Below are 22,892 nucleotides of genomic sequence, written 5' to 3' on the forward strand. Positions count from 1 at the left end.
TAATTTAATCTAAATACACTTGTTTTAATTGGGACTTCAGAGTACCGGTATATCCATCTTATCTGTGCATTTTTTTCCCCTTTTCCTAGGGCTGGGGCGGCATAGGCGCGGAGGTGTTCCTCAGCTTGCCGTGCATGTTGGGAGCGAATGGATCCGCTCGGTTGGCTGGAGTATCACTGGGACCTGAAGAAGACTCTAAAATCAGGACAAGTGTTAACACTCTCTCCACCCTCATGAGTCAGTTAAGGATATGACTGAGGAGCAGTCAGGGAATGCCCTCTGCTTCACATGAAGGACAGTGATTTCGATGAAGTTTAAAAAGAAAAACTAGACACCAAAGGCATAATTTCCAACACATGGAAATTGTGCAATAATCTAATGCAAGAAAATATAAGTTGCACTTTTTATTTTAAGTTCAAGGCCTCAGATGCCTGCTTTGCACTTTGTCATGCTGCAATAAGGTAATGTTTTGTTTTCTTTTAAAGTCATGGGATTTTGTGCAAAACATCTTTAAGATGAGCACAATCTTCTGAAGCTGCTTATTCTGTTAAATCACTACAGCAGCTGCTATTTAGAATACTTTATTTCTGGAAAGTGAACAGAATTTTGTCAAAATCAAGGTATTTGATCATGAAGATGTACTATGTGCACTATAATCCAGAGGTGGTTTGGGCTATAAATCAGTAGATTGACTCAAGTACAGCTTTTGTGTCTGCTGTTATCCTGTTTCCTCATTAGAAAAAAAAAAAAAAAAACAGTTTTACATAGCTTCATCTAAAGATACTTGTTTATTTTGTAGGACTACATTATTTTGTGGGTATGTAATAAATATTTGGAAACAATAATGTTGATTGTTTGAAGAACAGAAAAACAAGACATGTTATAGTTAATCTCTTTATAAAACTCAAGTAAGTAAATGCAGATAAGCTTTGGTTTTAGCCTCGGTCTCCATAAAAACAACCTAAATTCCTTACAGGAGCAGTGATGTACAACATTCAGCAACGTTCCAATATCCTGTCATGCCAAACATACTTGACTGAATGCCAGAAACAGTACTTCATAGTGAGGCAATGCAAACAGGCCAAAGTGTTGAACAGCACTTTGCAACTCTGATAAAAAAAAAAAAACACCAACTGCAACAGTCAGAAATGACAAGTTTCAATAAAACAAAATACTGTTTATAGGACACAGAACAAAACAGACTTTTTCTCAGCCCCTACAGGTCTTTAACTGTGTGGCTCAACCTGCATTTTGAAAGAAAATGTTTTTTGTTTAAATAAATAAATGAAATGCTTGCTTTCGTAAGAATTACACCAAACTGTTTCAATGACTGGTAAAATGCCTAAATTTGTATTTTGTTTTCTGGCCAGTAGATGGCGCAACCATCAAAGAGTCAAACATCTACAGAAAAACAGTCTGTGCCAATATATCACATTAACCCCCTATCTTATTCATGCATGAACATATAAACAGTGTAGTACTGCTGTAAAGCCAGGTGTAATAGAAAATGTTTTTTTTTGTTTTTTTTTTAGAGCTTTGTAACAATGTATAAAAAAACAAAAACAAAGCTCCTTTAAAGAATATCCACTGCTACCACAGAGGGGGAAAAATACCTGAAAAAAACAAGTCAAAGATAGGTCTGTATTTACATTAGTCATTTATTGCACCATTCATGCTGCTGCTGGTGTTAACGACAATAAGGAACCTGTAGTTTTATGAGTTCTGCATAAATGTACTCTAGTTTAGTGGACATGTTATGTTAACCTACACTTAACCTACACGCAGTTTCGCAGAGTTTGACAAACTGAGAAGACGTGTGAGCCTGCTCACACCTGACTACTTATTTCCATTTGAATGTTTTGGTTTGCGGAGGATAACTGGTCGTCTGAAAGCCCTTTTGTTGTAGTTGTCGCACTAAGTACACCATGTTAAGATTAAGACACCTTGTTGGAACAAAATTACAATAGCATAAGGTGGAACAATGGTGATATGTGCAGCTGTGATGAGATCACTACTCTTCTATACAAAGAGGAAACCAAGTGTGTTTAAAAAAAGGGGGGGGGGTCAGGTTAATATAATGTTTGACATCGGATTTAAATAAGAGTTGGACAACAGTTTCCTTAAAAGTGGTGCAACTGCCATAGGAGTGGGTACAGTAGCTGGACATAGAACAATGGTTGTCACACATGCGTGGAACAGTTCTTGACAAATAGCTACTGGCCCTTTTATCTTTACAGTAGCTTTGAAGGCCAATCGGGCATGAACAGCTGCCACATCAAAAAGTTACTGATTTTGGCAGTTTTTGTCCAACAGGAGGCGTACTACAGAAGTCCGGGCTGCATTGTACTCCTGTGATGCCCATTGGCGACTGTCCTGAGGACCTGATGTGACACGGGGGAGACCCTGTGTATAGCAAAGGTGCTGGGAAGGCAGAATGGTCTCTGGGGGCTCTGGTGAAATTCTTAGAGTAAACAGGTGATAAGGACCTGGTTGGGTCTGAGGAGATGCCAGAGGTACACTGAAAGGGACTGAATCTGTCTGCAAAGTTTGGTGGAGGAGGGGGGATGATGGAGTCATCCACCCAGCTGGACTCTCCTTTATATTCTGGCTCTTGGGGCAATCTAGGGAGGACGCACATCGATGGGGGAAGAGGGGAAGGGGAAGGAGGAATAAAGAGGGGAGGTGGGGGGACAGGGTAGAGAGTAGGGTCGTAGGTTCTGTCAGTAGGGTGGGTGGGTTTGCATGGAGCTTCTTCAAGGGTGCAGGCAAGTAGTCTCTCCACAAAGCGATCGTCGTCATCAGCTTCTGAGAGATTATCATACTGAGATGTGTTGGAGGGTCGTCTGTCCCCTGTGGACCCAGGAACATAAAGGGAAACTGGGAACTTGGTTGGTTTGGTGGGTGGGACTCTGGGAGGCGATGAGGAGGGTGGTGTGTGGACAGGGAGACATGGAGGCTTTGTTGGAGAAGTACTTATCTTCATGAAGTGAGGGGATGGTTTTGGGCTTGGTTTGGGGGATGGCCTGACTGAAGCAGCCAGTGGTAAGGCTGGACAAGGGGATGGAGAGCGAAGGTGCGAATCAGGATGAGTCTCAGGCCCTAGGCTAGGCGACTCTCTGCCAAGAAACTGCTGGTCAGTCTGCTCAGGGTAGAACAAAGGTGGAGGGGGTAGGTCAGGAAGGTCCGAAATGTCAACCTCTGTCTGCATAGTCACAGCATCCGAAGGGGAGGGCTCATAGGGTGGAGGCCAATCCACTGATCCCTCCTGAGACTCTGTGTCAGTCGCTTGGTTCTCCTGTATTCCTAACTCCTGGTTAACCTCTGGGGGCAACTTCTTCATATCTCTACCCATCCCTACCTCAATAGATGGCTTGTTTTCTTTTGGAGGTACCAGTGGTGATTTACAGTGCCTTAGGGAAGAAGGTGTTCCTTCTGCACGGACAACTAATGAAGACATTGAAGAAGCGTGATGATTGGAAGTTGCCTCCAGTTTCTCAGTCTCTGAAATAGGCTTGCTGTTTGTCTGATGATTTATTTTGACCTCCGGAGGAGAGTTAGACTGCAATGGGTGAAGAAGAACTGGTCTCTCTTGACCCAGAGGCTTCTTTGGCAGCTCATCTGACTTGGCTAAAAAAGGAAAGAGAAAACATGCATCACATGGATGGAACTGAAGAAAAATGCAGTGCCTTGCAAAACTGATCCTATCCCAAACCCCCTTTTTTTCTCTCCTTACAGCCAAAAACCTAACCATACTTTTAACAGGATTTTAAGAGCTAGAACAGAACAAATCAGTTTTAAAGAGGAAACTAAATGATATATTGTTTGATTATTGCAAAAGAACAAGTAAAAAAAATAAGCCATTCATTTTGATTTAGCATTTTATTTTAAATTAAATCAATTGAAATCATTCACCTATAGAAGTCGCATATTAGGTATGATTTAAATCAACAATGTAACTTTTAGCCACTAAAGGCCATAGACCAGTGCCTACCAGGTTTAACACAGCTTGAAGCAACCAGAAACACTGCACTGATGGAAAATAAAGTCTCCATCTGTGTTTTGGAATCTGATAGAACACTTTGAACCAGCAGATTGAGAAGTCATGGAGTTACTTTTAAAGACAGATCTACATTCACCCCTCTACATTAAATCCTAAATCAGAGAATAAAAAATTAAACTGATCAGGTAAGTTTTCTATTTATTTGCTCTAATGTTTGAGAGGAGCTCAGACTGCGGTACAGCGGCTCTGGGTCACACGCCTCATTCAGTGATAGATCCGACCCTCTCAGATTACATTACCAAGTTTTTCAGAAGGGTGGCCTGCACAGAATGTCCATACATGCCAAGTGCTTTATATTGCCCTGAAAATCTTTCTACCAAGTAGTGAATTTAGGGGGGAGCGAACAGTTATGCATGCTTACGTTTTACTATTTTATACTTGTTGTTTTCTTCACAATAAAAATTGTTGTAGGCATATATTTTATATATAATTATGCAAACTCTTAACTCATTTTAATTGTAGTTTTTAAGACAAAAACACAAAATAACTAGGGAGGGTGAATACTTTTTCAGGCCACTGTATTTGCTGCCAAAAACTTGCAGCTATAACTAAAGAGAAAACACCTTTCTAAAAGAGTCTGAAAAACAGGGATATTTTCATCTAATGGAGACAAGTACTGTTTAACATTTAATTATTTCCTTAAATTGTTTCACTTGATTGACACTATAGACAATTAGGGTTTTAAGTTTGTGATAGGTATTCTCTGATCTTTTCTGTGACTTTAAAATGGAATATTAAGAAAAACAGAGGAAAGGAATTCGAGTTGCACCTGGAGGAGGTTGATCCAGCTTTTTACTGCGCAGCTCTGACATGGCGGCCTGTAACTGTTCAATCGCAGCATCGTCCGGCAGTATGAACGAATGAGACAGCTCCTCCTGAAGAAACTCCCTCAGGTCCTCTAGCTGGAGCTTCATCAGCCGCTCTGGATAAACATAATACGTTGATGGATAAACAATGAAATAAATCCAAACACGTAAAATTCCATTATTCCTATTGTTGGGTAAACTCCAAGTAAGAAGTTGTGTTGATGATTCAACAGTCCCTTTAACTGGAAGAAATCAACCAACATGCTGAGGCAATGCTTAGCTCTAACCAATAAAAAGTCAGCTTTTGATTCCTCTCCGCAGCAACTGGCCACTTGTCTAATGCAAGTCATTCAGTGAAGACGCAACCAACCGTGAGGAGGCTTGCCATGTAATCCACCCTATGTATCACAGATGTGTCTGGGCTTAAGAGCATCTTGCCTGATTTTTTTCCCCAGCACAATCTGACAAGGCAACATTTAGCAGGGGCTTAAGACTCACTTTTGTGTAACTTGAGGATTGTATAAGCCATGGCTGTAAGGATCTTGTCTCCTTCCAAAATGTAGATGTCCCATAAGCGCAATGTGAGGGTGAAGGGCGTCTGTTATGAAAACAGAAGTCAGAAATAAGGAATAAATAGTTAAAAACAGAAACAAGATATGTAGACAGTTCATGTTTGAGAAAACATCAACGACATACTCTGTCGATGAAGCACTGCAGAAACCATTTGGTTGAATAAATCCCTGTTGTCATCTGCTCCCTGTCCTGTGGGAAAACAATTCAACATGAAACTGAGTCTGTGAGGGTAAAAATATTTAAAAAAAATTGCTATAAATCTCTGTTTTTAAACCAGCTTAACAACAGGATTGGGCCATTATTGCACACTGGAACTCACCAGGTATTTTTTAAGCTTAGGCAGCATTTTCGAGAGGATGAGGTCATGATGAGTCTGGAAACGCTGCAGCTTGGGAAATCCAGGAATGAAAAATCCTGCAACAGTGAAGGAAAAAAAAAATAAAAAATCAGACTATAAATGGTAAAATCAGAGATGGCAGGACATTTACAGAGAAATGAAATATTTGCTGCAAAATATTCATTTTTTTTAACACAAATATTTCAGATTGATTACCGTTTAAAACCAGACAAAGGTAACCTCAAAACAAAATCTAGTTTTTACATGACTTACCACTGTGCAAATTCTGCTACAACATAAAAGATAACTTTAAAGGATAAATCTGGTTTTAAAAAGTTAGATGGGTCGGCTTTTCCTCATCCTCACCATGCATAGAGTGCTTGCTGTCTGTAAGAAGCTGGGATAAAGCCCAGAAGGCATCTTCCTCATTCAGGTACATGAGCAATATCGCAGCGATCTGACTCATCCCCTGACAGTAGCTTACCTCCTGGGAGAAAAAACAGCAGAGTTTGAGTTGACAAATGAGCGGTAATTTCATAATTTTATGACAAACACACATAGGTCCTAATGTAGGGGATAGAAAGTATCTAATAATCTGGCATGGTTTAGACTGAAGCAGTACTCAATCTAAAGATGAACCAAAAGCATTGATAGATTTTTTTAAACATTTGCAGAGCTACATATACACCTTCAGTAATGTCATTCTTCTGGTTGAATTACCACCAAACTGACTGATTCACTGATTTACATGAAACAAGCCCACGGCAAACATGGAAACACAAACACACACTGGGTATTTTTCCATATTAAGTGGGATTATTTTTCAGATAGAAATAGAGGCACAACATGTATCCTTTCAAGGCAAAAAAGTAAATATAATTAAGGTTAAAGAGAGGTCAAACTGCACATTCTCCACATTCTTCTCTACCAGCACATATGTGAAAAAGTCAAACATCCTCTTCTCTATTTTGCCTTTCCTGTCTCTCTTAGCTCTCCCACTGACCCAATTTCTTTTCAGCATTGTGTGAGAAGAGGGTAAAAGGGAAAAAAAAAATAGCAACGCATGCCCATTTCCTCTGGCAAACACCTCTTCCACAGAGGAACTGATAAAAAAAAACTCCCTGGTGTAGGGTAATAATCAGGTAAAAGCAACAATCCCAAATGCAGCTATCTGTACAATCTTTTTTAACAACCCTGTTGAACATTTTTTGCATATTTTAAAGATCCAGAAAAATGAAAACATTCAATTAGATATACAAAATGTCCAGTCCGGTGGCTCTTAGAGGAAAAAAATAGCAATAGAAATAAATTATAGTTGAGGACAGAGAAACTGTATTTACATGTACTTCCTCTTTATCATGGAAAGATTCTGTGATCAGAGATTAAAACAGATCTATATAAAGATGAGATAAAAATGAGCATTAGCAGATGATGATACATTTGTAATCCCACAAGAGGATGCGTGGTTTATTGTGGTAATATAATTTCCCACGGAGAAATTTAAAGAATTTAAATCTTTGAGTCAATCTATTAAAGTAGGCAAAACACAAAAATATGTAAAGATTATTTTTAGGAGTTTTACAAGTTTTTTTATACATCATCCTGTTGGAAACACAACCCCCTTCTCTGCCTCCTAGAAGATTCCAGCAGATATTTATTTCAAACATCAATGTACCTCAAATGTAGCATTTCTCAAAGATCTGGTTGAAGATTGGGTTAAATAAGATAAAGTGAGCTGAAGTTGCCATTCTTTTCTGCATCTCTCCAACAGTGAGCTTTGGAGTCTTTTTTCGCCCAAGTTAATTTATTATCCTGCTCACAGTAAGATATAGTTGATACCACCCACTCCACACTACTGCATGCTGGACTATGAAGCCTGCATGACTTTTATTGTATAATCTGTACCTGCACACAGCATCCACCAGCACTGATTAGATCTTTTTTTTTTACCTTGCAGGATTTTAGTTACCGGTACTCAACCTGTACAAAGTGATACTGTGCCAAAGATTCAATGAAAACTATATCTTTAAATGGAACATGGTTGTTCGAATCAGCTAAAAATAGCATTAACCTGGGTGACTGCTTGTGTTCACACACTCAGAGAGGTATGTGAAGACCTCAGAAGTAGGAACTTAAATATGGCTCTTTATTCTGCCTCCTGACCAGTGGCTAAAAGCAATGGACCTCTAAGTCATGTCATATTGCTATTAAATATGGAAAAAAAAGGGTTGGATTGCTGGTGAAACATTTCTATAAACTTTGTACATTTAAACATAAAATTTAATTAAAAAAAACACTTTAGTTAAGTCTCTTTGAAAAACATCATGAGAGGAGCCGCCATTAATTTAGTAAAAAAACTATTAACATGAGAAATGGTTTGCAAATACACAATAGCTGCAAATTATCCATTTATTTCAAGGCCTTTTAAAAAATATCTTTATAGTGTTAAGGAGAATTGTCCACTTCTGTACCTGGGTAAATGAAAACCATTACAAGTTATGTTTTTAATGTGTAGAGGATTTAATAAAAGACCAATGATTGAAAAGAAAGATCCATAAGGAGCCCATGAATCTAATGAACTCAGTGCAGGACTGAGTTTAATGCGGTGGACGTTCACACACCAGCAGCTAAGAATTACAGTCTATTGATGAAAGAGGGAGAGGTAAACAGGATTAACATTTTACAATCATCAAACCCTCTGTCATGCAGCCATGGACATGAAAGGAGAACTTAATAGCTTAATATGCTCCTACAAATGGCAGGTGCACAGTTATATCTACCAGATAAATATCTATCCAGGTTTTTATCATTCTTGAAATCTGATTGACTGATGCTGAATCAGTCTGGTCAGACTGAGGTGGTTCTATAAGACATTTTTTTCAGTGTGAATAGCAGGATATTTAAATTTACATAAATGCAGCCATTAGGTTTGCTACCAATTAGATTTGTTTGTCAGTAACAGATTATTCATGGATAATTCGATGAAGAGCTTGGTTTAATGGAATAAAACGTGGATGTGGGCTTGCTGGCAGCTGAACTGTTACATTCTGATTGAGCAGATCAGGCTTAGCCACACTCATAAATAAAAGATCTCACTCAAGGCTCTAAAGAGTGAGAACAGATGGGTCGATAGCGTTTGGCAAGCTCTCTGCTGAATCTGACCAGGAACCAACCAACACTATTGATGGACTAGTGGTTGCTGCGGCGCTGCTGTCTTATTTCAGATGCAAGGCGAGCACACTCAAAACGCTTCTGTCATGCAACACAGACTTGAGGTTATGATGCACATCTACAGTGTTCAGAAAACACTTACCGTGTTGTAGACAGAGTAAGCTGCCAGTACATGAAACAGTGCCTGCTGTCTGGAAAAGGAACAAAAAAGGACACCTGTAAAAACATGGATGTGGTTCCTGGGAAACAGCCATGAAACTCATCGGTATATTGTCCAAAGAGATCAGTTAAAAAAAAAAAAAAAAAACGTTATTTAGTGATCTTGAAGTTAATATTGGCAGATCTATTAGGTCACATATATATATATATCTATATATATTGAAATAATAGTTTATGTTAATGCAGACATCCGGCACCTTGAAAACATGCTCATACACCTTGAACAGTATTTTTTTTAATTCTACAAATCTCTGTTTTTCATTGAAATTTGAAAAACAAAACAGAGTATGAAAAAATATCTGTTAACATAGTAAAATATTTTATGGTTCTCTAAACTCTGGAGGTGTGCTCTGCTCGAGTGTTTGGCCACCATCAGTAGGTATTTTACAGCCATGATGACTTTAAAATAATACCTGAAGAGGGGATAATTTCTAGAGACTGATATTCTTGTCCATCTTTTTATAAAAATGGAAGCTCGGTTGTTTTTGGGAATGAATTCCCCAAATTCCGCCATATTTTCTAAGTTTAATTTGGGTTTGGAAATTAACCACCATAATGTAATATAGTTTCAGTTATACAGAGAATTTAATAAAACATGTTAGGCTTTATTTACTGATGGGGCAATTTGTTGCACCAGGAATACTATAAGCATAAAGGGGCCAAATACAAATGCATCCAAAACTGAGATTTTAGTCAAAAAAATTAAAATATTAAAAATCCACTTCCTTTCATATTACAGTTATGTAGTATTTTGTTTTGGGTTTCCCTCAAATCAAATTAATTTAAGATTTTGGATCTTGTCTAAAATGGGAAAATGTAGGTGCAAGGGTTTTGCAAAATATGAGCTGAAACTGAAGCATTTTGAGGTTTGCATCTGTGTCCGATTACATCTAGAGTCTCAAAAAGCCGCTTGCAGCACAAAAACACCTATTGTTTGTGAATATGAATGTGTTTGTGAGTGGGGGGCATAAAGAAAAACATAATGTAGATGTAATGAGGACGTCTGCCCTCCAGGCGTCAATGACAAATACATGTCCATTGGAAGAGACAGGAAAGGAGCTTTAAATAGCTCTCTGTGTCTCAGTGTCTGTTGGACAGCTGTTGACTTGCAGGGAAGGAGTGGGTAGTCAGGCAGGATGAAGCGGTGTTTGGTCTGTTTTGGACACACTGGCTTTGAATACAAGGGGAAGTGCAATACAAAGGGAAAGAAGAAAGCGCTCTTGTACACTCAGAGACAAATTAAGTGGCTTCTACGGCCGCAGCTAACAAAACAGAAACCAGCAGAATATGATGCTTGCTTTTAAAAAGGTGTTGGATACATTTCTGAATTAGTGCGAAATGCATCATTGTTTTCTGCAGGGGTATTTTTGCACATGTGTGCTTTTTCACCGGTGCACATTCTGCATGAATGCCATTTCCTGTGGGGCTTTGTGCACTGACAGGAAGGCTAATAAAATGCTGAGAGGAGGAAACCACCACTCCGGTTTGTTGCAACCGTGTAGTGTGCTTTATAGTTTAGGCCAGGGGTCACACCCTGCAGGAATCCCACTGGGGGCAAGTTTAAAAACACATCAGATGTCAGAAAACAACTACGGTACACTAAGGAAGTTACTTTAAAACAAAAGGGAATGCTTGTTTTGCTTTGTTTTTTGGTCAATGGTTATTGCAAAACTCTAATTAAGTGTTGCTGATCTATTTGTTTGGCTGCCAAAACAAATAAGATAGTTAATAAAAAAATTGTTTGGCAAGTCTGCTGGTTGAAAATGACAGTAAATATAGACTTTAGTGCAGTTTTATGTATCAAATCAAGCTGTATAATATGTGCAACATAAAACTAAAAGGCATATAAAGAACTCACTTCACTCCAAAGCGGTCCATAAACATGATATGGTTTCTGAATGTTCTGTTGACATCCAGGTCTATCTGCTTGATCTCTGTTGAGAAGTTTCGAGCCTGCTGCTTCATTTTCTGGACCAGAGAAAGCAGTTCACAATCACATCTAACAGTTGTCAAAATCTCTTGTGCTTTATTTAAAAAATCATAATAATAAAATAATAATAATACCTCATATTTTCCCTGATTGTCTTTTTTAATCTTTTCTATGTCCAAAAGCAAAGCCCAAGCCTGGCCTCTCAGCTGCAGAGGAATTCCTTTATACACCCGCTTCACCAGCTGAAACACACACAAAGATAATTAAATAATAAAAAAATAAATAAATCTGTTTTTAACACATCAATCACAGAAGGTGGTGGTACATATTCATGAGTATTTATATATACTAAATCTCAAGGACTTGTTGCTTGTAGTTATTCTACTTTGAGTGTCTTGACCATGAAATTGTGGATAGTTATGGGGGTGAGTAAGAAAATGACCTTTGCTTTAAAAGGAAATGGAAAATAGATTATAAAAAGGCATGGAAGTAATACAAGCCATAGAAGAGAAAAAGAAGCATAGCTGCCAAACCGAGATCTTAGCGTTTTATGTGAGACGCTGTTAACCTTTTCACTGTTCTTGTACTTGTCCCATTTTTTCACCATCTTCAGCCATTTCGCTACTCGCTCCAACTCCTGTTGCTTTTGCTAAAAAAAAAATCCCAGAACCACATCGGTGCATGAGTGAGTGGGCAAAAAGGAATGACACGACGAGCGAAATCTGAGCATGCATTTCAGTAAAGAAAGTCTTTACCTTCTCTTCAATTGCAGTGGGCGTTGGCAGTTCATTCTCACTGGAGCAAAAAAAATCAGATATACACACACATTATTGATGCATCCATTTTCTTTAAATAGAAAATATAAATTAGCATAGAGGGAAACATTTAATAGACAAAAGTCAGTAAGTTAAAAAGAAAAAACTACACCCAGGAGTTTAATTAGATGGCATTCTACATGACATGACTCATTTGTAAAAAGAACAATCCATGGCTGTATCCAAATGTCTGCCCTAATCCCTATATAGGCACTATACAGTGGTTACACCATGTTAGACGAGTGTAAGAATATCTAGTGGATGAAAAAAGTAGTGGACTCGAAATTTCTCACATTGCACCTTGAAAAGTAGTGATCATCTATTGTCACTAGACAAGCCGATATATCCCGGAATGCTTTGCAAGGAGATCTCTACTCGCAAAGCATTATGGGATTAACTGTCACAGCGGCCAGCTGCCACTACCTGACAGCGGTGACAAATAAAGATGGCGCAGGCACTGGCAGAGAGGCAGAGTCATGTGACCAAAGGGGAGTGAAAACAAAAAATTCATCTGAACGGTCAGTTAACTAAGTTCACTATAAAGTCCACTATATAGTCCCTGGTAAAAACTACTTAATGTTTTTTTTTTTTTTTAACATTTTTTATATTAAAGGTTACATAAAGCGAAGACTCTAATCCAGGCATCCCCAAACTCGGTCCTCAAGGGCCACTGTCCTGCAGGTTTTAGATGTTTCTCTGCTCCAGCACAGCTGATTTTAATTGATAGTTGATTAACAGGCTTTTGCTCTACTGCAATCATCATAATCAGCTGTGCTAAAGCAGGGAAACCTCTAAAACCTGCAGGACAGCGGCCCTCGAGGACCGAGTTTGGGGATGCCTGCTCTAATCTATGAGGATTTAATTTATACAGTGAGTATCAAATATATAAACACTTGAACAGCCCTCAGAACTCCACTAAAGAGGTGGGTGAGAATGCTAGCTAAGCTGACATCAACAACTCCTGTTACACCCTTCCCATATATAAGCCTGTGGGGGCCTTAACATCTCCTTCAGAAACAAACTCCTTCCTAAATGCAAAGGAAGGAGGGATACTGCAGGTCATTCACACCAATCTCTGTCAGAATATAATATCCACCTATATATTATATTCGGTACATATCCAGCTGTAAATTTAGTTTATAACACTAGTTATCTGTATATTACATATATCTATTAGTAAGATTCTATTTATAATGGTATTCATCTCTATACTTATTGAGTAGAAACCCATGTCCTGTATTTATGGAACCATTATTTATCATGCACATGCTATTTTGCTAATCTAATATACAATTCACACAACCTGTATTGTTGCACCAATAACCCACTGATATATTTGCACCAGTTAGCATTACTACCTCATCAATGCAAAAATCAGCTGCAATACCAAGATAAAGCAATAACAGCTATATGTACATACAAATTATGTACTATTATTTTATTATTTTATTGTAACAGATTATTGCTTTCTGTTTATTAACTTATTGCTACAATAAAGCATATTTTCCCCCAATAGATAAATTGTGTAATTTAAAATCCCTTGGCAAGTTGTACCTCGACCACATGTTTTGTGCCTTCAACAAACTCCCAGCATACATCAGCCTGGATAACTGAGCGCTCTTTTTGGTAGCATTGGTAATTACATTAAGTTAGATTGAATTTTGGACATGGAGCCATCTTTTTATGAAAAGACTAATTCTGTATAGACTTCAGGTCAGGGATTTTCTAAAGGTCATTTGTATCCAGATTTTTTTTTCATTTACACTATGCTCTGAAAACTGATCCGTGAGTTCAGATGGCTTGGATCAGTTAACCAAAAGGGTACTGAAATGGGGCTATAGTCCTGTTTGAAAACAGGACTTTGTCCAAGTATCTAGCACAGGGCTCTGCAACCTTTTATATCCAAAGAGCCATTCCAACCCCCCAAATCATTGAAGTTGTTGGCTGCACGATCAACCCAGAAAATCAACAATTTAAATATTTCATATGGAGCTTGAAATCAGTTAGATTCATTTCAAGATATCACAAATAATAATAATAATAAAAAAAACAGTTTAAGTTACTTACTGTAGGAAGCCGAAACGGTCAGTGACTTTATAGATGCTAAAGTCAGCGTCCTCCCAAGGGTCGATGCTGACGCCTTCTTGCCTGCCCTAAAAAACAAGCGTCCAAATTGGGAGAATTAGGACAGACATTCTGCTTCATGACCAAATACCATTCAGGTTAAATACATTTTATTCAAGGTTTACAACAAAGAAAGGGGAATGTAAAAGAACCTTTAAGGTTTTAACAATAAATGTTGAACCCAGTCAAAATGGTCGATGTAAAAAAGAACATGTATGAAGTTTAAGGGGATTTTAAGGCAGACACTAATTCAATGTAGAGTGAAAAATTTCAACAAATGAGAGATTTTCTTTTGTAGATTTATAAACTGCATATTGTTAAGTTTGTTCACAATGTCCAGAAAACAGTGGAAATGTAGCTCATCATCTCTATAAGATGCCTTTATTCCTGTATACCTACCTACCTTATCATATTTAGAGATGATATCTGCCCGTTCCTCTGCAATCAATGCATCTATATCCTTCTTCATGTCAAAATCTGGAAGGAAGCAGATAAATAATCAATGTAACAAACAACAAAAAGGGTAATTAGATGGAATAATCTGCTAAAGATGGAGTAATCTGCTAAAGGGTGTACAGTGTGACTAATGTAAGTCTGATAAAATGATTCACAGATTCCAATGCTGTAATATTGACAGAATATAGATGAATAAGATAATCTCATTACAATTATTTAAATGTCAGGAAGTATTCACCACCCACTAGATCTTTATCAGATACTAAAACCATATTTTTGAGAACGAACTTGTACATCTACGCTAACATTTATTTTATATTAAAGGAAGGGATGCTTAGGTTTAATTGATAAAAGAAAAAAAAAGTATGTCAATTCTACTAACGATCTACCAGGGAATCTATTCTGCTATAAATCACAGAGAGTTTAAGATGGACTAATCCTCACAGAGCTTTGTTTTATGCATATATTATTTATATAATAACATATACATTCAATATTACCAATACTGGATCACAATGACATAAGGAAGAAATTGGCTGGCATGATTAGAAGAAAAGCATGAACCAAGTTACCATGAGATAAGGAATTTTAAAAACACACAAAAAAAAAAAGCTTACTTTGTTTTTTATCTGGTCTGGTCTCACTCTGCCCTCTGTGACTTTTTTAACAAAGTGACTCACAGAGAGAGGGTCCAAAGTCAGCTTTGGATAAGGACTTTATAGATGCTAAAGTCAGCATCCTTAGAAGCATAAATGCTGACTCTTTTGTCTGCCCTTAAAAACAAATATATATAGGCCGTATATATATATATATATATATATATATATATATATGTATATATAAAAACACATTTTCTAAGTGTTTAACTTAAAGGAAGACAATATTAAAGAAACTAAGGAGGGTTTTTAGGGGATTATCTATGAACTGTGTAGCTGTGTTTCCCTGCCTTATTCACAGGCAATGGAACAACTGCATAAATGACAAGCAGCCATATTTACTTAAGAACTCTCATCAACCTGTTAAAGGAGACTTGTACTTGCTTTTAAGAAACCAACGTTAAGCCAAGGCAAAAAAACAAGTGCATGAAAACGAGTGCTAAGGAAGACTCTTAAAGGCGCTTAGTCAGGGAAAGCATCATGCAGTGTGCATGTGTGCCATGCCAGAGCTAACAGGTGGGAAAACACTTGCCTCTTTAAACTTTAACCTCTAATGTTTTCCTCTGTTATACCTCATTTTAAAACGTGAAGGTGAAATATGTAGGAGACATTTCCATTAACACGAATTCTAAAAATTTGATAAATTACTGGAGAACATTGTAGTTTTAGTTTGTCTTTTTTCTACATACAGGTAGGGCATGCACACAACTGTATCCAGCTGTTTAGATAAAGTCCTGAAGTTTATAAACCATAACTATTATTTAAATGTTGTTTTTGTCTTTGCTTCAACAGCACATTATTTACAGCTGCTTCTGTCTGCTGTCAAAACAGCTGAGCCTCTGTTCTTAGCAGGTGGTCGCTGAATGCTAAGAACTTGGCAGCTGCAGTCAGCTGCTGTGTGGGTTTATTTTCTTATGGCTTCTCTTTTCTAATCCATCTTAGCTCAGATTCTTACACTCTTTAAATACACTGTATCTGCAGGTTTTTGTGAACCTTCCAAAAAAAAAACAAATGTGAGGTAATTAGGGATGCCTCTTTACAACTTTTTTCATTTCCAATTCGACAACAATTTTGCTGCTTTGAGTGTTGATGGAGAGAAATATTGACCAGATACGATGTTATCACAGGCCATACATGCTTTTATTCTTCATTGTGTAGCCTGGGATGTCAGAAAAGGTTTGATCAAGTGAAATTACTTGAACAAGGAATAGCAATCAACAATAGGTATGAGAAAATTATACCAAAATTTGTCAAAAGAAAATGTAAACCTTTTGCATTTAAGATACAAATCTTTTTCCTCCGTGAATATGCTCTATCAAAAATTCCTCTAGTGGAAAAGTTTTCGTTCCACCTGGTTTAATTACGCAAAAAGTCTTCTTTAAGGAACCTTTTGCTGTCGGATTATTGATGGATTAATCGGAAAAATAATCAACAGATGAATCGATTTGCAAAATAATTCTTAGTTGCAGCCCTACTTTAAAATGAGACAGATAAAGGTGGGGTGTTTCTATCAGCTTGCTGATAACAGAGGTTTTAGCTACAAGGCGACATATTAAATTTTTTGTTTTTTCATATGTGACCAACTCCCGATATCAATATTGGATCAGAACATCATCAGTTTAGGTTCACATTAAAGGGGCCTTGATTTTACGTTATTACATCATGTTCTACTCACCCATATTAGTTTTGTGTCATTTGGAGCTGTTCTGAAGATATTCCGTTAGGTTATATCCAAGTAACGTCTTCCTATGGGCGACTTGAAGGCACAAACTAAACTGTTACCGGTAATAATTTATCATTTGTGGTACGCCAGCATTCATAACGTAGGCGAATCACTGTCCTCCAGACATCCGCAGTTATATTTTTTACATTTATATTTTTTTAAAACAAAGTGGAGTGTGTATGACGTTATACCTGCTACTATTCATTCATCCTGTCCGCTAAACTGCTGCTAGTTTTAGTCACATGCCTGGAAGATGTCTAGTGCTACTAATACAGATGATCTCGCTCTCGAAATGGAATTGAACAATTCCGATTAGCTAGCCGAATGAATAGAAGGGGTAAAGTGTAGCCGCCTGTGGCCTGGGCTGCCTGTCACAACTCCTGTCCGGCGAGCGGATGACGTCATACATACTCCAACTATGATGTAATAACGTAAAATTTAAGGGGCAATTGTAAAAAAAAACTTTGTTCCCCTTTAAAGGAAGACAGTACAGAAACTTAGGGCTTTGGTTGATATCAACGTCACCATTTGCTGGGTAAACTGCTTATCTTGAAAATGAAATCCTTTTCCACATTTTACTACAAGTGTTAGGCATCAATTTTTAAATTAATATAGCCAACAGTGAGAATCCAAAATATGCAAAAAAAAGAACACCAATGAGCTAAAACTGTAAATCTATCAAGGAATTATTCAATAGAAACCTGGAAGAAATAAACTATGTTAACTATTGAATGATGTATTATGTGATTGTTGACTTAATCTAGAAAAAAATTTAAATGGTCTTATTTTCCTTTTATTATGGATACTGTTTTTGTTTTGTTTTTTTTATTTGGGTTTAACCCTCATGAGTCAATATTGGATAACCTCTTTTCAATGCATCTGCAGCAAGTGTTTGGGGAAATTTCACTATCAGCTTTACTCATCTAGAAACTGGTATTTTTGCCTCTTCCTCTTTGCAAAATAGCTGTCATAACAGTTTGAGAGCATGTGTGCAGAAATTCTTAATAGGATTTGTGCCTTTCCAACACATGAACATGATTTGGTCAGAGCCACTTCCTTGAACTTCATGGATACTCTCCTGCAGGAATGATTAACCTCTGCCAGAGGTCTAAGCCTTCTGCAGGCTTTAACGCTTTAATCCATTGTTTCCACGTCAGAAGCTCCAGCCAAGTTCTTATTATGACTGAATAGCTTCCATATCCCTACTGAAGAAATACATTTTTACAGCATGATGCTGCCACTACCACACATACGGTTAGGATGCTGTGGTCTGCAGAATTCACTTTGTCCACATGCTATTAATGTTTGTAGCAAAATGCTAATAGGGCTCATTTCTTAACAAATGAGTCTGACAAAAACACCAGATTTGTGGAGTGGATAAGTTACCTTTTCAACAATCCATCACCCGAGTTTTGATCCATGCAGCTCGTTCAGATTTACCAGGGGACTACAGTACCGGCTGCTTCTCTGAATAATGCTTAAGACGACGGCCATGTCTGGCTGCTAAAATGACTGAATTCTGTGATATATGTAAAACTTGGGATCTTGTTTTATATCCTCATCTTCATTTAATTTTCTCAACAACAGTATTAATGACATATCAGCTGTGTTCTTATTGATTTTATCAATGTTAAAAGAATAAGAGGAAAAAGAAAAACAACCCAGAGGACTTTAGACAGGAATGTTTTTTTCATACTGAGATCATATTAGCTGTAGAGTAACTTATAGCCTGACTTCTAAAGTCTTTTGGTTTCTCCAAATTATCTTTGAAGGTATCAGAGTAAAGCGGGCTTGGATCAAATAGGCAACTATTTTTTAAACATACAGTCTTTAATTTTGTTTCACTTTCACTTCCTCAATAATAAACTTCATTCTATTGTTTCATCACAAAATCTAATGAATAATTCTCCCCACAAATATTCAGGTTATAATGTTAAAATGCCCTTTGCAAAGACACAAACACTTAAAATGTTAAATAAAATTATACTTAATTATGAATCTTTATTCCAGGCTGACATTTGTTATGATTTAACAATCATTCATTAGACTATACTAAAAAAAACTGCATATTTCTGCAAAGCCTGAACTGCATGCATAAACAAACCTAGGTTTAATATTACATATTAAATCATATAAATATTACAGAGAGTTTTGGTAACTAAAGGGGATTTTCTCCATCAATATAAATGACCTTAAAAGGTCTGTTTTGTTTTATTCTAAGGTTTTTCATGCTTAGTTCCTGTGCTGAGTCTACTTAATGCTGATACTATTGTGTTTGGGAAAAAGGAAACCAGTGGCTGCCACTCCTTTAATGAAAGGCTTAGTAAAAACAAAAATAATGGGACAACAAACTAGGCCTCCGACAGGAAAAGCCTTTTGTATCATCAATTTCTGATCAAAAAGCAGATTTTGTATTTAAAGATCTGAAAAAAATCATGAGTTTGTTCACTTCACAAGATTATTTCTTACAAAAGCCCATGTAAAGAATCCATAAATTAATGAGATGTAGTCAGCTTTGACATTTAGTTAGAGGTGTAAGAAAATTTGAGCTAACCTGTTTGTTGACAGGACATGCTGCTTTGAGCTTTAGGCTGAGGTGACATCATTTCCTGTTATGACATAGAGCTCTAAATTGAGCTTGCTATATAAGCGCTTGGTGCCTCATTGTGACCACTAAATGCTTGCAAGGCACACACTCTACTAATCTCAGATTGGAAGGGAGAGGGGCAGCAGTCAAAAATTCCTTTACCAACTTATCAACCAAATTTCCTCCCTCCGTGTTTTGCACACTGTCTACAGCTCACATTAAAAACACCACAGAGAGTCAGCTGTAACAAAAACTTAGTGGGTAAAAACTAACCGTTATTTAAAATAAGATGACCAATGCAAGGACTCTTAATAGTAAATGGGTTACAGGAAGATGATTCATATTTTCATTTTATCTGAGTCTAATTTTGTAAATCTGCTTAAATGATAAATTACTAGCTGGCCAGAAAAATGTTTATTTTTTCTCTAAATATATTTCCACTTTTTTTGGTCATCCATCGTTTGGTCTTTAATCAATCTTAATCTGTATGAATCCGATTTAGGGATGAGGATTATACAAGAGCACAAGAAGAATGAAAGCCTGGGATTAGAAAAACTCTTGAAACAGCAAACTGTGGGGCTGTGAAAAAAAAAACAAAAAAAAAAACAAGCCCAAAGGCTGCACTGCTCAGTAAGGTGTGTGTATATTTATGCGTATTCACTGTGTGCTATAGAGGGCTAAGCCTTAAACCTGAAACTCAAAACAACCCCGGGGTGTGGTGAGGGCAAAAGGATGTTAATCTTATGCGACTCTTTGGTAGGTACAATTCCAAACACGGCACAGTTGTTGCTCTAAAACCTCAAAAGATCGGTTTATGGATTACAGAGTTCAGATTAAAATCTAATTATGTTCTTTGACTGGCACTCAAAAGCTAACCCCAAACTGTTGATTGCATGAGTCAGAGGAGGGCAGATGTTTAGTTGTTCTTACCACAGGATGAGTAGAACACTGTACTAAAGGCCAAATAACACCTGACTCAGACTAAACAAGTTAGAATATAGAGTTAGAATCCATTATATAATGCTTCTCTTATCTGTATCCCAGTCAACTAATGATGAACAATATCATCGACACTGCTAAGCATATCCGTATCAACCCTGTGTGTTTGTTCATTCTTATTAGATGGTTAAGGAGCCCACATTGTATAGTAGAGATTACAAAGCTAATAAAACAATAACAATACACATCAGGATGGACAGCTGACCAATATCAATAGAAAATACGTCTGGTAAAAAGCAAATTGTAAATGTAATTTCAGTAAACTGTCAGCCATAACCAGCCAAAATAAATTTATAAATATTTATTAATTCCAACCAAAAAGAAAGGCTATTTTCATGGTACATTTGATACAATATCACATAGCCATAATCGGGCATACGTATATTGACTCTCACTTTAGGGCTGCTATCATCATGTTCAATTTCTTTATTTTAAGATGCACAACTAGAAAACTATCAAAAGCTTCTAGTTGTTTTTATTATAATTTTTTTTTTACAAAGCTGTGATATTTTAGCTCATATGTTTTATTTCATTTTTTTTAAACAAACATTTCAGATATTCAAAAAAATTTCCACTAGAATAAATAGGAAAAAAAACAGTTTTTAAATGATAATTCAAACATTTCAAAAATCTTATGCAATTCTAGCCTGACAGTAAAGACAAAAACAGTCAGAAAGGCAAAGTGACAGGTGTTTTTTTCATGTGTTCAACTAAATCATTAAGGGATGTGAATGTCCTGCAATATTCTCATCATGATATAAGCCTTATACTCTAGCTGAATGGTAGTTGTACATTCCAGTTAAAAAAGGAAGCTAACAAGCAACCACATGGCTTCAATTTCCACATGAAGAGATCTCTGCTCCCAGATGGCTTCAGAGTTCTAGATCTGTAATGGGAGTCAGATGCACAGAGTGTGCATTAAAGTGTGCCTGTTCAACCCAAACCAAAAATAAGAGAGAAGAAAGCAGCAAGAGAGGGATGGGAGGATCACAAGGAGGTGATTCTTCTCATTTTGGCAATAAATAAATGAATGTAGAAAATGGGACTAAAGCTCCTATTCAAGGTCTACATAATCCCATACCTTTACTCACAGACCACTCAAGACTTTTTTTGTTGAATTTCCACTCATCATATATACACTTTTTAGGATATATGTAATTAAAAGGAAGCCCCTTCAGAAACCATGAATTACCAAATCCACAGTTCACCAAAACAAGCTCGCACAAGATGTTCAACAGCCGTCTCTTTCTTTAGAGGCAGGTTTGGAACAAGATTCCCAGAATAAGCACAGTTTCCGTAGTAAAACTTGGGAAGACCACAAAGCCAAACAGAAGCCCAATACGCTTAAAGAACAGGTGAGAATTTAAATGTTACTCAAAAAGTACCTTTTTCTATGTAACAACCATAAACTTTTTTTTTTATTGAGATTTTTATGTGACAAACTAACAGAAGAGCATTACTGTGATATGAAACATTAAAGATAACTGGTTTTAAAACATTTTTACAAATCATAATGTAGAGGATTGGACATGATTTTGTATTCAGCCACTTTAACTCTAACACCCTCCTATAAGATCAAAAACAGTTAACTCCTCTAGCATCACCCAAGTTTTGGATAATTCAGTCGAGATGTTGTGATGCAGGGAAAGGTTTCAAAACTATAGCCTTAAATTTGAGCATCCCACAGGGCACTGTGAAGTTTAACCTCTTTCCAACATGAAAAGAGAATGACATAGGTCCAAACCTACAAAGAGACAGCTGTTTATCTAGACCAACAGGGGAGAGCATTAATCACAGAGGTTAACAGGAAGCCTGAGGCAACTCTGGAGGAGCAGCAGAAAAATGGAGCTCCGGCAGTGGAATCTTCTGACACTGATATCAACAATGCAGTTACTTTGAGTATTTTTTCTAAATGTAATAAAAAAATAAAAAAAATCTTCTAGGAAAAAATATTGCTGTTAACAAAGACAAGTCAAGTTTGTTCATATAGAACATTTCAGTGACAAGACAACTCAAAGAGCTGTGCATGTGAAAAAAAAAAAAAGAAAAGTATTGATCAGCGGCGTAGAGGCAACACAAATAATTAAAAATAATAAAAATCATTAATTAAAATAAGATGATGAAATAATTAATAACTTACACCTATAGCCAAAACCCACCAATGAGCTGGATCATTGCTGAATTTAAATGAATTGTTTGTTGGTGTGAGGCGCACATTTGGTCCAAAAAAATCCATAAAAGCTGTTAATAAGTTTTCAAGATTTTTTACGAGATTAAACCTTTCCACTTGAGGAGTTCTGGATGGAATATTGATAGGCAAAAAAAATATATATTTTTTTATCTTAATTTATTTATTTTTTAATAATTTTAATATAATCAATGCGCCAATTGTGTTGCTCAGTCAGCTAAAGGTCCTTTTTAGAGTCTTTAGACTCC

At 36.9% G+C, this 22,892-nt stretch overlaps 1 protein-coding gene across 1 annotated transcript in view; it reads right to left on the bottom strand.

The window, feature by feature from the left end:
• Positions 1 to 715: 715 nt before the first annotated feature.
• The window catches only part of LOC107104254 (USP6 N-terminal-like protein), a 31,227-nt gene continuing 9,050 nt past the window's right edge, over positions 716 to 22,892 (bottom strand). Inside the window, exons 2-14 of the mRNA XM_015404215.1 lie at positions 14,439 to 14,512; positions 13,979 to 14,064; positions 11,852 to 11,891; positions 11,665 to 11,745; positions 11,231 to 11,338; positions 11,025 to 11,134; positions 9,090 to 9,138; positions 6,143 to 6,263; positions 5,759 to 5,853; positions 5,563 to 5,628; positions 5,365 to 5,464; positions 4,830 to 4,982; positions 716 to 3,627 (exon numbers count right to left, since the gene is read on the bottom strand). Coding sequence (XP_015259701.1) covers positions 2,276 to 3,627; positions 4,830 to 4,982; positions 5,365 to 5,464; positions 5,563 to 5,628; positions 5,759 to 5,853; positions 6,143 to 6,263; positions 9,090 to 9,138; positions 11,025 to 11,134; positions 11,231 to 11,338; positions 11,665 to 11,745; positions 11,852 to 11,891; positions 13,979 to 14,064; positions 14,439 to 14,504 — 2,427 coding nt within the window. The 5' untranslated portion in view covers positions 14,505 to 14,512 and the 3' untranslated portion in view covers positions 716 to 2,275. The remainder of the gene's footprint in view (positions 3,628 to 4,829; positions 4,983 to 5,364; positions 5,465 to 5,562; positions 5,629 to 5,758; positions 5,854 to 6,142; positions 6,264 to 9,089; positions 9,139 to 11,024; positions 11,135 to 11,230; positions 11,339 to 11,664; positions 11,746 to 11,851; positions 11,892 to 13,978; positions 14,065 to 14,438; positions 14,513 to 22,892) is intronic.

This window comes from Cyprinodon variegatus, unplaced genomic scaffold (genome assembly GCF_000732505.1).
Source record: "Cyprinodon variegatus isolate N-32 unplaced genomic scaffold, C_variegatus-1.0 Scaffold1668, whole genome shotgun sequence".
Lineage (NCBI taxonomy): Eukaryota > Metazoa > Chordata > Actinopteri > Cyprinodontiformes > Cyprinodontidae > Cyprinodon > Cyprinodon variegatus.